Here is a 15,874-nt window from a genome sequence, read left to right on the forward strand (position 1 = left end):
CATGCCTGGACAGTCAGTGGCTGTCCAGAAATGCTGGGAGTTGTTGTTTTGCAACAGCTGGAGGCTCCATTTTGGAAACACTGCCATACAAGACTTTTTTTTTATTTTTATGGGGGGGGGGGGGAGAGACAGTGTAAGGGGTGTATATGTAGTGTTTTACCCTTTTTGTGGTAGTGTAGTGTTTTTAGGGTACATTCGCATGGGCAGAGGTTTACAGTGAGTTCCCTGCTAGGAGTTTGCGCTGTGGCGAAAAATTTGCCGCAGCTCATACTTGAAGCAGAAAACTTACTATAAACATGTCTGTGTGAATGTACCCTGTACATTCAAATAGGGGGGGGGGGGGCAAACCTCCAGCAGTTTCGACAGAAACAGACCGTGCATGCTGGGAGTTGTAGTTTTGCAACAGCTGGAGGCACACTGGTTGGAAAACCTTCAGTTAGGTTCTGTTATCTAACTCAATCTTTAGAAACCATTGTGCCTTCAGCTGTTGCAAAACTACAGCTCCAAGCATGTACTGATTGCCGAAGGGCATGCTGGGAGATGTAGTTATGCAACAGCTGGAGGGATTGCAACTACAACTCCCAGCATGCTGGGATTTTCAGTTTTGCAACATCTGGAGAGCTACAGTATAGAGACCACTGCAAACTGTGGCCCTCCAGATGTTGCAAAACTACAAATCCCAGCATGCTTAGACAGCAAACAATTGTGTGAGCATGCTAGGAGTTGTAGTTTTGCAAGATCTGGAAGGCTATAGTTCAGAGACTACCGTATAGTGGTCTCAAACTGTAGCCCTCCAGCTGTTGCAAAACTACAAATCCCAGCATGCCCAAACAGCTGTCTGGGCATGCTGGGAGTTTTGCAACATCTGAAGTGCTACAGTGTAGAGACCACTGTATAGTGGTCTCGGACTGTAGCCCTCCAGATGTTTCTAGGCAACTTACCGACTTCCGTTGGATCCAGGGAGCCTGCTTCATGTCATCGCCGCGCACCGATCTCAGACACCGATCGTCACCCGCAGGGTAAGTGGACTCTGGCGCCGATCCCCTTCGTTTCCCCGTCCTGCCCCGCCTATTGTGTGTGGGCAGGACGGGGAAAACTAAAGTTAACCACCCCCCCCCCGATCTGTTATTGGTGGTCGCGTCTAGATCACCAGTAGCAGGGATAGGAGGGGTGGCACCCCTGCCACCTCACTCCTATCCCTTCAGGGGGATCGTGGGTGTCTTGGACAACCGCAATCCCCCTTATATTCCGCAATCGCGCAAATCGGAAGTGTGAATTCACTTTCGATATGTGCCGATCGCCGACATGGGGGGGTCTGACCCCAACCCCCCCCCCCCCCTGGGCATTTGCGCGGGGTGACTGCTGATCAATATCAGCATTCACCCAGGTTCGGTCCTCGCCCGGCGCGCGGCAGGGACCGAAATTCCCGCGGACGTACGCGTACGTCCTTGGTCCTTATCTACCAGGATGCTTAGACATACACGTATGTCCATGGTCCTTAAGGGGTTAAAAGAAAAACTACCACAAGAGGACATGTTTTTAAATTAGAGGGGCAAAGATTTAAAAGTAGTATCAGGAAGTATTACTTTACTGAGAGAGTAGTGGATGCATGGAATAGCCTTCCTGCAGAAGTGGTCGCTGCAAATACAGTGAATGAGTTTAAACATGCATGGGATAAGCATAAGGCTATCCTTCATATAAGATAGGGCCAGGGACCATTGATAGGATTTAGATTATTGGGCAGAGTAGATGGGCCAAATGTTTATCTGCCAATACATTCTATGTTTCTATGTTTCAGTGTCTTGGTAATCTTCTTATAGCCTAAGACCTCCCTATGTTGGGCAACAATTCTTTTTTTTCAGATCCTCAGAGTTCTTTGCCATGATGTGCCATGTTTAGCCAGTGACCAGTATTAGAGAGTGACAACACCAAATTTAAGACACCTGCTTCTCATTTACACCGGAGACCTTGTAACACTGAGTCACATGACACCAGGGAGGAAAAATAGCTAATTGGGCACTGTTTGGAGATTTCCACTTATGTATTTTGCCAATATTGAGACATTTAAAGGGGTATTCCAGGGAAAACTTTTTTTTTTTTCTTTAACATCAACTGGCTCCAAAAAGTTACAGATTTGTAAATGACTTCTATTAAAAAAATCTTAATCCTTCCAAAAATTATCAGCTACTGAAGTTGAGTTGTTCTTATTTGTCTGGAAACAGTGCTCTCTGCTGACATCTCTGCTTGTCTCGGGAACTGCACAGAGTAGAAGAGGTTTGCTATGGGGATTTGCTTCTACTCTGGACTGCTCCCGAGACGTGTCTTTAGAGAGAACTTAGACAGAAAATAACAACTCAACTTCAGCAGCTCATAAGTACTGAAAGGATTAAGATTTTTTTTATAGAAGTAATTTACAATTCTGACTAAGCAGAGAAAAAGAGCAGACTCGGCACTGCTGTGTCAGCTGGCGGACTTCAAGGAGGGCACTGGTAACTGCGGTGGGAACTCGGGTGGTACTCAAACACAGTTCAATATATCTTGATAGAAGATGAATAAAGAGTCAGCAACTCGCCAACGCTGGTTGAGAGGCCCGAAGAAGCACGTTCTCCGTGTGAAACGGTTCCGTTGCCGACTTGTGTACCCCTTGTTGTCAGTCTCTCCCCTACTGTTTGTAAGGGAGTATGCCATAATAAAGAAGGCCCTCCAGCGTTGGTGAGTTGCTGACTCTTTATTCATCTTCTATCAAGATATAATTTACAAATCTGTTTAACTTCCTGGAGCCAGTTGATATATAACATATTTTTTTCCCCTGGATAACCCCTTTTAAGGGCATATCCAACACAAGGTGACTTAAGTACTTACCTGCTTAACAGTAATGTATATGCTTAGGAAGGATCCGTGCTTGTCTTGTGGCTAAAAGACTGTGTTGCATGTCCCCCATAACGCTTCTTTCTTTTTCTGAAATGGCTAAAAGTCAATTTCCCAATTTGCAAGTATGAGATCACTTTTCTCCGTGCTACACATCAGTCACCTATTGCAGCACCTTCTACACTTCCCTGCAGCCCTGTGGAGAATGATCTCCCTCCCACTCGTTGGTCGCTACACCCATTGAAGCACTGCAGTGCTCCCTTTCAGCACCTGACTTGTGATTTAATGTCTCAGGCCACATTGTATTTTGTTGTTTTTTTGGGATCTTTGCTTCAAAGTTACTTTGGCGCACAGCATTTGATAACTTTGACGCAAATTGAATCTTTACACTCACATGTATATTCGAAGTGTGGTCAGGGCTTACTTAGGTTTGCGACCTTTGATAGTTATTTGTGCTCGAAATCTACCACTTGCAGTTGAAAAAGATCAGTTGAAAAAGAAGTTTGTGTGTTTTTTTTTTTTTTTTTGTTTTTTTTTGTGACATCAAATTGATCAAAATCCAAATGGTAATTGTGCAAGACAAATGTGACAAAAGTAAAAAAAATAATAAAAACATCCAATATCTTTTTTTATCTTCACAATACACTATAGAAATTATAAAATAGTAAGAATATAAGAATAGTCCAACATTATTTTATTGTCCACATCTTTCACACTTTCAACATGACCTTATTCTGTCTGCCCTTCTCATGGAGCAAAGATCTGCAGTATAATTGTTGTTGCACATTTTCCTGTGAGTTTGCTGACAATGTTTTCAGCAGCATATCTGTTACAAGTGAACGTACCCTTTTGAGGGAGTGGTGGTTATTCATAGTTCTTCTTAAAGCACACTGCCTCATACCTTCTTAGCCTCATACCTTCTTAGTGAAGAGTTCTTACTAAGGATTGAAGACTATATAATATACTACAAATATCCCTAGCCTAGAATTTTTAAGCCCTTTTCCACCAACAACACATTAGCTCTAATATTAAATAGGTTATCAGGTGGAAAAAAACATATGCCTTATCCACAGGATAGGGGGTTAAGTGTCAGATTAAAGAAGCAATCTAATTGGTTGCTATGGGCAACTCAGAAACGTTTCCTTTTTTGATAAATATTCCCCTGTGTGTCCTCAAACCACCCTACTTAGGTGTCACACTGTGGTATATCACTCTTGCTTCTGGCTGCTTCTTGCAGCACCTATTGTATAGACATCTTGGCAACATGGAACTTAAAAATGTATGTCAGGGGGGCTGTGACTCTGTTTCACTCAAACCAGCTTAATCTGAGGTCTGGGCTAGTAGCCTGCATCTCACGGATTCATCAAACTCCCTCACAGCGCTGGCATTGTGCTGCAATCATTAGAGTTCTATGTAAAGATTACTTAGTAAGGCGCTGTTCATGTTACGTTTTAAGCAATACGGGACCGTATACAGCTGGGTGGAGTGAAAACCGGGTTTTCCTATATCCCAGCCGTATCTGGCTCGTATGCAATGCATTTCAGTGAGGCGACTGGAGTGAAACGGTGACTCCGGTCGGCTAATTTTTGCCCTATATGCGTTTTTTCCACCGGACCCAAAACCGTGGTACACCACGGTTTTAGGTCTGGTGTGAAAAACGCATATGGGGCAAAAATGAGCCTAACCTAAGCCAGCGTTTCACTCCAGTCCGCTCATTGAAATGCATTACATACGGGCCAGATACAGCTGGGATACGGGAGTGCCGGTTTTTCGCTCTACCCAAGCTGTATACAGTCCCGTAATGCTTAAAATGTACTGTGAACCCAGCCTAACAAACACACCTCTGAAATCAGTATCTCTTACCACCCCATGCTGCCCTCAGATTGTTGCAATGTTCATACTGCCCTAATTCCTCTTAAAACACTTCACAAAAGAATTAAAGTAAATCTGTCATCAGTGTCACCTGCACTAACCTGTTGGTACAGACAGGTAGTGCAGGTGACCTTGATGACAACCATACTTTCCTGATCCAGCTCCGTGCTCTGGTTCTCCCACTATCTTCCTTTTGTATCTTCCGTTCTGAGGCTGACTTGGAGCATGGGTGGAGCTTCCTGGCGTCACAGCTACTACTTCTCTGCTGCTTCCCGCTGCTAGCAAACAGCAGCGGTGATGCCAGGAAGCCTTGCAAGTGCACCAAGTCGGCCCAAGAACGGAAGATAAAGAAGATAGAGGGAGAACTGGAGCACAGAGCTGGATCAGGTAAGTATGGTTGTTATCAGGGTCACCTGCACTACCTGCCTGTACAGACAGGTTAGTGCAGGTGACACTGATGACAGATTTCCTTTACGTGTCTAATCACAGGGGGTTCGACTGCTGGAATTCCCCCTGCAGTGTCCAAACCAGTGCAAGTCTCTTACCTCTGAGTTGTGTCCTGCCTTGGCTGGGGATTGGCAGAGCATGCTGTCTCTCCTAAGACAGTCTAGGAAAGTGGGGGCCAAAGCGCTCAAACGTGAGAGACTGCCCTGTTCGGGAGATTGCGGGAGGTCGCAGCAGTCGGACACACAGTAATCGGACACTTAATTGTTTTGTGGAGTTTCAGTTGCAATGTTCATACTGCCCTATCTGAGGGCACTATAAGGTGGTAACAGATACTGATTTCAGAGATGTTTATCTGTTACTATTTATACTGTGTGTAGAACTGTTAAATGGTTGCAGCATGATGTCAGTGTTGTGAGGAAGGATTTTGATGTATCCATGAGATGCTGGCTCCCCACATCCTATTGCCACTATTCTTACTCTTTGTGAGAAACCTTAGGATCACATAGAAATCTATAGAACGTGTTATGTTGTATGCATTAGTTCTTATTCTATATAAACCATTCTTTTTAAATTATAAAATTTTCAGTTTTTTAATTGTCTCTCTTTCGTTCAGCACTATTCCAGGCACTCAGAAGATCTGGGTACGTACATGGGGTTGCTCACATAACAACTCTGATGGTGAATACATGGCAGGACAATTGGCTGCATATGGCTACAGCATAACAGGTATTTAGTGCGCATTAACAAGGTATTCTCATCTTATAAAGTGTTAGCATATTGCTAGGATATGCTGTCCACCCACACCAATCCTGGGAATGAAGGGGCCGCAGTGCTGGTGTGTTACTGTGGCCTTTTCGATGTTTTGTCTAGACCGCATTGGCCCCAGCTTCCACTGTACAGGAAAAATAGTGAATGGAAAAAAGCACTAAACCAACGCTACGGCTCCTTCATTGTCCGTATCAAGGGAACTCCAGTAGCCGGACTGCACAGGTTTCTTTTATGGCATATTGGAAGATGAGAATATACTTTTTAAAATGTAAAACCCATATTTATAAGATGTGTATTACAGGGAATGCATAGTCTAAAAATTGTATGTATGTATTTTATTTATTTATTTTTAATCAGGTCATTATTTTTACAGCTCTATAGTACTGATGAAGACTTTGATAAGTTAGAAAGTAATGCTTTGTATGCTTTCTTTAAAAATAAAATAAAGGAATATTCTGGGGTGTAGGTTTTCCATGTTTTTTTTATTTTTAATTTTTCATTGTTTGCTCAGGCAGGTGGTGAAAATGGGGGGAAAAAAACCCATAATCTATGCTGCCTTTCTCATTGACCCAGTGTTCTGCTGCTTTTGGGGTAGACATGCGGAACTGCCTGCTCAGCTGATCAGTGGCTGAGATGGGACATTACTAAAGCCACTGACTAGCTGGCTCCTGAGAACAGCAATGGTGGGTGGGGTTTGAACAAGGAAGGATGATTGGGGTTTGAACAAGGAAGAGGTGATTAAAAATCAGTTTTCCCTTAGCACTGTCTGCCGCACAATGGATGGTGCAATGATCTCTGCCCTGTGTGTTGATGTGTTGTGTGCTTTCACCTTAAAGGGGTATTCCGAGCAAAAAACATTTTATCCCCTATCCCCCTTTGTGCCATGGCACAAAGGGAAAATGGATTTAAATTGTAAATCATCTCTTTCCTTAGGTCCCTTTCAGCAGCACAATAGATGGGCAGGTGTGTTTACCGAAGATGTCGGAATTGACTGCCTGAATCCAGTCATTTCTGTTGATCTGTCTTGTAGACACTAGTGGGAAATAAAGGTATTAGCAGATGACCACAAAGCATATATTTAATCAATGGTCATAGAATTCTGCTCAGCAGTAGAGGTGGATACAGTAATAATTTTAATACATTGAGAAATTGTGGCCTTTTTTCCCCATTGTTTGAACTATTAAAAAAAGAGACTTTAAAGGAGTAGTCCAGTGGTGAACCCAGTGGTGATCAACTTATCACCTATCCTAAGTATAGGGGATAAGTTTGAGATTGCTGGGGGTCCGACCGCTGGGGCCCCCTGCGATCTCCTGTACGGAGCCCCGACAGCCCGCGCTGCCTTCGGCAATCTCCGGCTCTGCCATAGAGATGTATTGAGGGGGCGTGTCGGCCGCCGCTTCGTGCAGAGGTCGACACCCGCTATCTGGCCGGAGAGCCTGGCCCCCGTACAGAGAGAATGCAGGGGGCCCCAGTGGTCGGACCCCCCGCGATCTCTAACTTATCCCCTATCCTTAGGATAGGGGATAAGTTTTTCACCACTGGACTACCCCTTTAATCTTTCCTGAAGACAGCAGATCTAGATAAATATGCCTGTAAAATAAGAGCTAGAGCTACAAGATGCCAATTAAGGCTCTTCAATGGTAGGGGGATCTGGTCCTTATAATGAATAGGAAATCAGCCGATTTGTTTTTAACCTGTTGCCGTCTATGAGGCGGCAAGCGGTGTATGACGTGGGCTCCTGACTCGAGCCAGTGTCATACCGGCCGGCCTCCAGCTGATTCTTGTAGGGCTGGCGTTAATAGCAGAAATGCGGGCGGCTATTTACCCTTTAGATCGCGTCTGTCAAAGTTGACAGCGGCGTCTAAAGGGACATTTAACCCCTTAAGGACCGGGGTTTTTTCCGTTTTTGCACTTTCGTTTTTTGCTCCTTGCCTTTAAAAAATCATAACTCTTTCAATTTTGCACCTAAAAATCCATATGATTGCTTATTTTTTTGCGCCACCAATTCTACTTTGTAATGACGTCAGTCATTTTGCCCAAAAATCTACGGTGAAACGGAAAAAAAAATCATTGTGAGACAAAATCGAAAAATAAACGCTGTTTTGTAACTTTTGGGGGCTTCCGTTTCTATGTAGTAAATTTTTCAGTAAAAATGACACCTTATCTTTATTCTGTAAGTCCATACGATTAAAATGATACCCTACTTATTAAGGTTTGATTTTGTCGTACTTCTGGAAAAAATCATAACTTCATGCAGGAAAATTAATACGTTTAAAATTGTCATATTCAGACCCCTATAACTTTTTTATTTTTCCGCATATGGGGCGGTATGGGGGCTCATTTTTTGCGCCGTGATCTAAAATTTTTAACAGTACCAATTTTGCATTGATAGGACTTATTGATCGGCACCCCCAGGAGTTCTTTTTGCCCCCAGTTTCTTTCCACTAAAAATCTACATCTGGAAAGCTACATACATAGTTTCAGGGACTTGATAACCTGCAGAACTTCATTTTGTAGTTTGTCATTTTATGTCCCTGCAGGTTCTTCTACGTGGGCAAGACAATACAGCCCCTACAAGTGAGATTCCGGGAGCACTTACGATCTATCAGGACCGGAGTAGGGGCCCCCAGATTGATTGCCCATGTAAAGGAAATACATGCTAATGACCCCAGTGTTCTACGTTTTGCCAGGATCGAGAGAGTTAAAAAAAAGTCCAGGGAGGTGGTGATCGTCATGCCGTCCTTCTGCGCATAGAGGCATATTGGAGCGTGAAGCTTGAAGCCACTGGAGCCCTGGGTCTTAACGATCGTATCGAATTGGTTCCGTTCCTCTAGCCTCTCTGTGCCTTGCTGACATCCGATCCCACCTCCCCGAATTTTGGCTGCATAAACTATATAGCATGCTATGCACTTAGCTGTACAGATATTTTTGATGTGATACTTCTACTTTTGTATGTGTTTTGATGTTATATATGTTATGATGTTATGTGATGCACTGTGGGTGTTTAATGTGATCACATGACTTACTTACCTGAGACACTCTTGATGACACCGCTACCTGGTGCCTATATATGATGTCACCTGTGAAGCACGCGTTGTACACCGGTTTGAGGAAGTGCTAATCGCGTGAAACAGTCTGTCCCAGCTGTGCTCCCCGCCTCCACCTGTGTCTTTTTCGGATGCCTCATAACGCTTAGCAATAAAGTCTACTTGGAGGGTGAGTGCAGTCTCGTGTCCTCTATTAGTTCTATAGGCCAGTAAGTCTGACATCAATAGTGGGGAAATTAATGGAAACCCTACTAAAGGATAGGATTATGGAACATCTAAAATCCCATGAATTGCAAGATGATAAACATTGGTTTACTTCAGGGAGATCATGTCAAACTAATATTATTGATTTTTTTTGATTGGGTGACTAAAATAGATGGCGGAGGTGCAGTAGACATCGCTTATATAGATTTTAGTAAGGCTATTGACACTGACCTACATACAAGACTTATCAATAAACTGCAGTCATTAAGCTTAGACTCCCATATTGTTGAATGTATTAGGCAGTGGCTGAGGGACAGACGAGGGTTGTAGTCAATGGGGTATATTCAGAGCAAGGTCTTGTTACAAGTGGGGTACATCAGGGATCTGTACTGGGGCCCATTTTGTTTAAAGGGGTACTCCGGTGCTTAGACATCTTATCGCCTATCCAAAGGATAGGGGATAAGATGCCTGATCGCGTGAGTCCCGCCACTGGGGACCCCCGTGATCTTGCACGCGGCACCCCGTTTGTAATCAGTTCCCGGAGCATTTTCTGATTACCGGCGACCACAGGGCGGGCGGCGTGTGACGTCATGCCCCTGCCCCCGTGTGACGTCATGCATGCCTACGGGAGGGGGCGTCATAGATGTCACGCCCCCTCCCGTAGGCTTTCATTGAGGGGCGGAGCGTGACATCACACGGGTGCGGGATATCACACGCCGCCTGCCCTGTGGTCGCCAGTAATAAGTCCCGGAGCGAACATGCTCCGGGGACTGATTACAAATTGGGTGCCGCGTGCATGATCCCGGGGGTCCCCAGCGGCGGGACTCCCACGATCAGGCATCTTATCCCCTATCCTTTGGATAGGGGATAAGATGTCTAAGCACCGGAGAACCCCTTTAATATCTCTGTTATTTTGCAGAAGGTAAGGTTTGTCTTTTTGTTGATGACACGAAAACTTGTAACAGGGTGGATGTTCCTGAAGGTATCCACCAAATGGAGAAGGGTTTGGGTAAATAGAGGAATGGTTAGAACTGTCAGCTAAAGTTAATGCACCTGGCATGTAAGAACACTCAAGCAGAGTATAGACTGTGATACACTCCTAACCTCTGTATCTGAGGAAAGGGATTTGGGGGTCTTTATTTCAGAAGACTTAAAGTCTCTCTCTCTCACTCACTCACTCACTCACTCTCTCACTCTCACTCTCCCCTCCTCTCTCTCTCTCTCTCTCTCTCTTCCCCCCCCTCCCCCCCCCCAAGGACCGGGGTTTTTTCCTTTTTTGCATTTTCGTTTTGCTCCTTGCCTTTAAAAAATCATAACTCTTTCAATTTTGCACCTATAAATCCATATGATTGCTTATTTTTTGCGCCACCAATTCTACTTTGTAATGACGTCAGTCATTTTGCCCAAAAATCTACGGTGAAACGAAAAAAAAAAATTATTGTGCGACAATTGAAAAAAAAAAAACCTCCATTTTGTAATTTTGGGGGCTTCCGTTTCTACGTAGTACATTTTCCGGGAAAAATGACACCTTCTCTTTATTCTGTAGGTCCATACGATTAAAATGATACCCTACTTATATAGGTTTTATTTTGTCTTACTTCTGGAAAAAATCATAACTACATGCAGGAAAATTAATACGCTTAAAATAGTCATCTTCTGACCCCTATAACTTTTTTATTTTTCTGTGTATGGGGCGGTATGAGGGCTCATTTTTTGCGCCGTGATCTGAAGTTTTTAACTGTGCCATTTTTGCATTGATAGGACTTATTGAAATGCACTGTTTTGGACTTTGGAATTTTTTTGCGCGTACGCCATTGACCGAGCGGTTTTAATTAACGATATATTTTTATAATTCCGCACGCGGTGATACCATATTTGTTTGTTTTTATTTACACTGTTTTTTTTTTTTTTATGGGAAAAGGGGGGAGATTCAAACTTTTAATAGGGGAGGGGTTAAATGATCTTTATTCACTTTTTTTTTCACTTTTTTTTGCAGTGTTATAGCTCCCATAGGGACCTATAACACTGCAAACACTGATCATCATTGATCACTGGTTTCTCATAGGAAACCAGTGATCGACGATTCTGCCGCTTGACTGCTCATGCCTGGATCTCAGTCACTGAGCAGTCATTCGGCGATCAGACAGCGAGGAGGCAGGTAGGGACCCTCCCGCTGTCCTGTAAGCTGTTCGGGATGCCGCGATTTCGCCACGGCTATCCCGAACAGCCCACTGAGTTAACCGGCAGTTTTTACTATCACTTTTAGCCACGTGGCTCAGCTCTGAGCGCGCGGCTAAAGGGTTAATAGCGCGCGGCGGGGGGGGGGGGGGCACAGAGCAGGGAGTGCAGTGAGATAATACAATGTATAAGATAATGTGTGGTGAGGGGCAGGGAGAACACAGAGCAGGGGGGAGGGGGCGGTGACTGGCTGTTATATGAGAGGCATGTGCAGGCTTGTAGCTCACAGGCTGGGAGCGAGTCCTGAGCTGAGAATACTGAACTTCCGGTGGAAGGACCAGAGCCCTTTCAGCATTAGTCCTAAAAGCTGTACACTTACTATGCAAAGCATAGGAAGCTGCCTGCAGACCAGGCATACAAGAGAGACCCCTAGTGGTCAAAAGTATAAAATGAAAAAACTGGTATTAATATTTTTTAATGAAGATATATTACAAATCTCTTCATTAATGATTATGAACAACATATTAAAAGTTTTTGTTGATGACAGGTACTCTTTAACCCCTTAAGGACGCAGGACGTAAATGTACGTCCTGGTGAGGTGGTACTTAACGCACCAGGACGTACATTTACGTCCTAAGCATAACCGCGGGCATCGGAGCGATGCCCGTGTCATGCGCGGCTGATCCCGGCTGCTAATCGCAGCCAGGGACCCGCCGGCAATGGCCGACGCCCGCGATCTCGCGGGCGTCCGCCATTAACCCCTCAGGTGCCGGGATCAATACAGATCCCGGCATCTGCGGCGGTTCGCGATTTAAATGAACGATCGGATCGCCCGCAGCGCTGCTGCGGGGATCCGATCATTCATAACGCCGCACGGAGGTCCCCTCTCCTTCCTCCGTGCGGCTCCCGGCGTCTCCTGCTCTGGTCTGTGATCGAGCAGACCAGAGCAGAAGATGACCGATAATACTGATCTGTTCTATGTCCTATACATAGAACAGATCAGTATTAGCAATCATGGTATTGCTATGAATAGTCCCCTATGGGGACTATTCAAGTGTAAAAAAAAATGTAAAAAAATGTAAAAGTAAAAGTAAAAAAAAAGTGAAAAATCCCCTCCCTCAATAAAAAAGTAAAACGTCCGTTTTTTCCTATTTTACCCCCAAAAAGCGTAAAAAACATTTTTTTTAGACATATTTGGTATCGCCGCGTGCGTAAATGTCCGAAATATTAAAATAAAATGTTAATGATCCCGTACGGTGAACGGCGTGAACGAAAAAAAATAAAAAAAACTCCAAAATTCCTACTTTTTTAATACATTTTATTTAAAAAAAATTATAAAAAATTTATTAAAAGTTTTTTATATGCAAATGTGGTATAAAAAAAAAAAGTACAGATCATGGCGCAAAAAATGAGCCCTCATACCGCTGCTTATACGGAAAAATAAAAAAGTTAGAGGTCATCAAAATAAAGGGATTATAAACGTACTAATTTGGTTAAAAAGTTTGTGATTTTTTTTAAGCGCAACAATAATATAAAAGTATATAATAATGGGTATCATTTTAATCGTATTGACCCTCAGAATAAAGAACACACGTCATTTTTACCATAAATTGTACGGCGTGAAAACAAAACCTTCCAAAATTAGCAAAATTGCGTTTTTCGTTTTAATTTCCCCACAAAAATAGTGTTTTTTGGTTGCGCCATACATTTTATGATATAATGAGTGATGTCATTACAAAGGACAACTGGTCGCGCAAAAAACAAGCCCTCATACTAGTCTGTGGATGAAAATATAAAAGAGTTATGATTTTTAGAAGGCGAGGAGGAAAAAATGAAAACGTTAAAATTTAATTGTCTGAGTCCTTAAGGCCAAAATGGGCTGAGTCCTTAAGGGGTTAAAGGGGAACACTGGTGGATTTTTTTTTTGACAAATCAACTGGTGCCAGAAAGTTAAACAGATTTGTAAATTACTTCTATTTAAAAATCTTAACCACTCTGGTACTTATCAGCTGCTGTATACTACAGATATACTACAGAGAAATTTGTGAATGTATTTTCTGCCTGACAACAGTGCTCTCTGCTGACACCTCTCTCCGTGTCAGGAACTGTCCAGAACAGGAGGTTTTCTATGTGGATTTGCTTCTAACCTGACCGTTCCTGACACGGACAGAGGTGTCAGCAGAGAGCACTGTTGTCAGGCAGAAAATACATTCACAAATTTCTCTGTAGTATATCTGTAGTATACAGCAGCTAAGTACTAGAAGGGTTAAGATTTTTTAATAGAAGTAATTTACAAATCTGTTTAACTTTCTGGCACCAGTTGATTTGTCAAAAAAAATTAATTCCACCGGAGTTCCGCTTTAACATAGCTTGGAAGAAAGATGAGACAGAGGGGATATGATAGAAACTTTTAAATACATAAAGGCAATCAATACAGTAAAAGGATAGTATATTTAACCTCTTAGGGACTCAGCCCATTTTCACCTTAAAGGCAACTCCACTGGATTTTTTTTATTTTTTTTTATTTTTTTAGCACCTGATGCCAGAAAGTTAAAGGGGTACTCTGGCGGAAAACTTTAATTTTTATTTTTTTAAATGAACTGGTGCCAGAAAGTTAAACAGATTTGTAAATTACTTCTATTAAAAAAAATTGATCCTTTCAGTACTTTTTAGCAGCTGTATGCTACAGAGCAAATTCTTTACTTTATGAATTGCTTTTTTGTGTTGTCCACAGTGCTCTCTGCTGACACCTCTGTCCGTGACAGGAACTGTCCAGAGTAGCATAGGTTTGCTATGGGGATTTTCTCCTGCTCTGGACAGTTCCTGATACGGGCATCAGGTGTCAGCAGAGAGGACTGTGGACAACACAAAAAAGAAATTCAAAAAATAAAGATTTTCCTCTGTAGCAAACAGCTTCTAAAAAGTACAGAAAGGATTAAGATTTTTTAATAGTAATTTACAAATCTGTTTAACTTTCTGGCACCAGTTCATTTAAAAAAAGTACCCCTTTAAACAGATTCATTTAAAAAAAAGTACCCCTTTAAACAGATTTGTAAATTACATCTATTAAAAAATCTTAATCCTTTCAGTACTTATCAACTGCTGTATTATCCACTGGAAGTTTTCTTTTTGAATGTCCTTTTTGTCTCACCACAGTGCCCTCTGCTGACACCTCTGTCCATGTCAGAAACTGTCCAGAGTAGGAGCAAATCACTATAGAAAACATATCCTGCTCTGGACAGTTCCTGACATGGACAGAGGTGTCATTAGAGAGCACTATGGTCAGACAGAAAGGAAATTCAAAAAGAAAAAAACTCCCTGTGGATCATACAGCAGCTAAGTACTGGAAGTTTTTTTTTAATAGTAGTAATTTACAAATCTGATTAACTTTTAACCTTAGTACAAACATCAGTACACCCCACTGGCATTTGACTGATCTTTGGAACAGTGGGCTGTAAAAATCTAAAATTACACTTTTCTTTTTCACGGACGACTGTTCAAAAAATCTGTCAGACACCTGTGGGGTGTAAATGCTCACTGTATGCACTATTTCTCCCGTTACCACCTTCCGTCACAAAATAATGGTCTATAACGGGTTAAAACGGCTATTAGAAAAATCCCATAGACTATAATGAGATTTTCTAACGGCCGTATAGGATTTTGTTACTGCTGTTTTCAGCTGATTTTCAGACGGAACTTCATACGGATCTTTAAAGGGGTATTCCAGGCCAAAACTTTTTTTTATATATCAACTGGCTCCGGAAAGTTAAACAGATTTGTAAATTACTTCTATTAAAAAATCTTAATCCTTCCAATAGTTATTAGCTTCTGAAGTTGAGTTGTTGTTTTCTGTCTAACTGCTCTCTGATGAATTACGTTCTGGGAGCTGTGCAGCTCCTATGGGGATATTCTCCCATCATGCACAGCTCCCTGGACGCAACATCCTCATTGAGCAGTTAGACAGAAAACTTCAGAAGCTAATAATTATTGAAAGGATTAAGATTTTTTAATAGAAGTAATTTACAAATCTGTTTAACTTTCCGGAGCCAGTTGATATATATAAACATTTTTTTGCCTGGAATACCCCTTTAAAATGGAGTAATTTTGCAATGTGAAAGGGGCCTTAGCTATAAAAAAAAATAATAAATGGAAGATACACTTTAAAAAGATGCCATCTTAACTCTATGTGAACATCTGTACACAAAAATGGCCACAAGATGGTGCAAGAACACAAAAACCTATTCTTAAGACCTGGTCTACTGTTTATGCACACGGAGCAACAAAACATACTGGATGGAGAGAGTAGTCTATTAGTCTCTTAAGGACGCAGGGCGTATGGATACGCCCTGCATCCCGAGTCCTTAAGGACGCAGGGCGTATCCATATGCCCGTGGGAATTCCGGCCCCCACCGCTAGCCGGTTGGGGACCGGAGCCGGATGCCTGCTGAAATCGTTCAGCAGGCATCCTGGCATATCGCCCAGGGGGGGTC

The 15,874-nt window shown here is 42.7% G+C and overlaps 1 protein-coding gene across 1 annotated transcript in view; it reads left to right on the forward strand.

Moving 5' to 3' along the window:
• The window catches only part of CDKAL1 (CDK5 regulatory subunit associated protein 1 like 1), a 1,066,055-nt gene that overhangs the window by 18,500 nt on the left and 1,031,681 nt on the right, over nt 1-15,874 (forward strand). The window contains 1 exon segment of the mRNA XM_056521286.1: nt 5,801-5,913. Coding sequence (XP_056377261.1) covers nt 5,801-5,913 — 113 coding nt within the window.

This window comes from Hyla sarda, chromosome 5 (genome assembly GCF_029499605.1).
Source record: "Hyla sarda isolate aHylSar1 chromosome 5, aHylSar1.hap1, whole genome shotgun sequence".
NCBI classification, from domain to species: Eukaryota; Metazoa; Chordata; class Amphibia; order Anura; family Hylidae; genus Hyla; species Hyla sarda.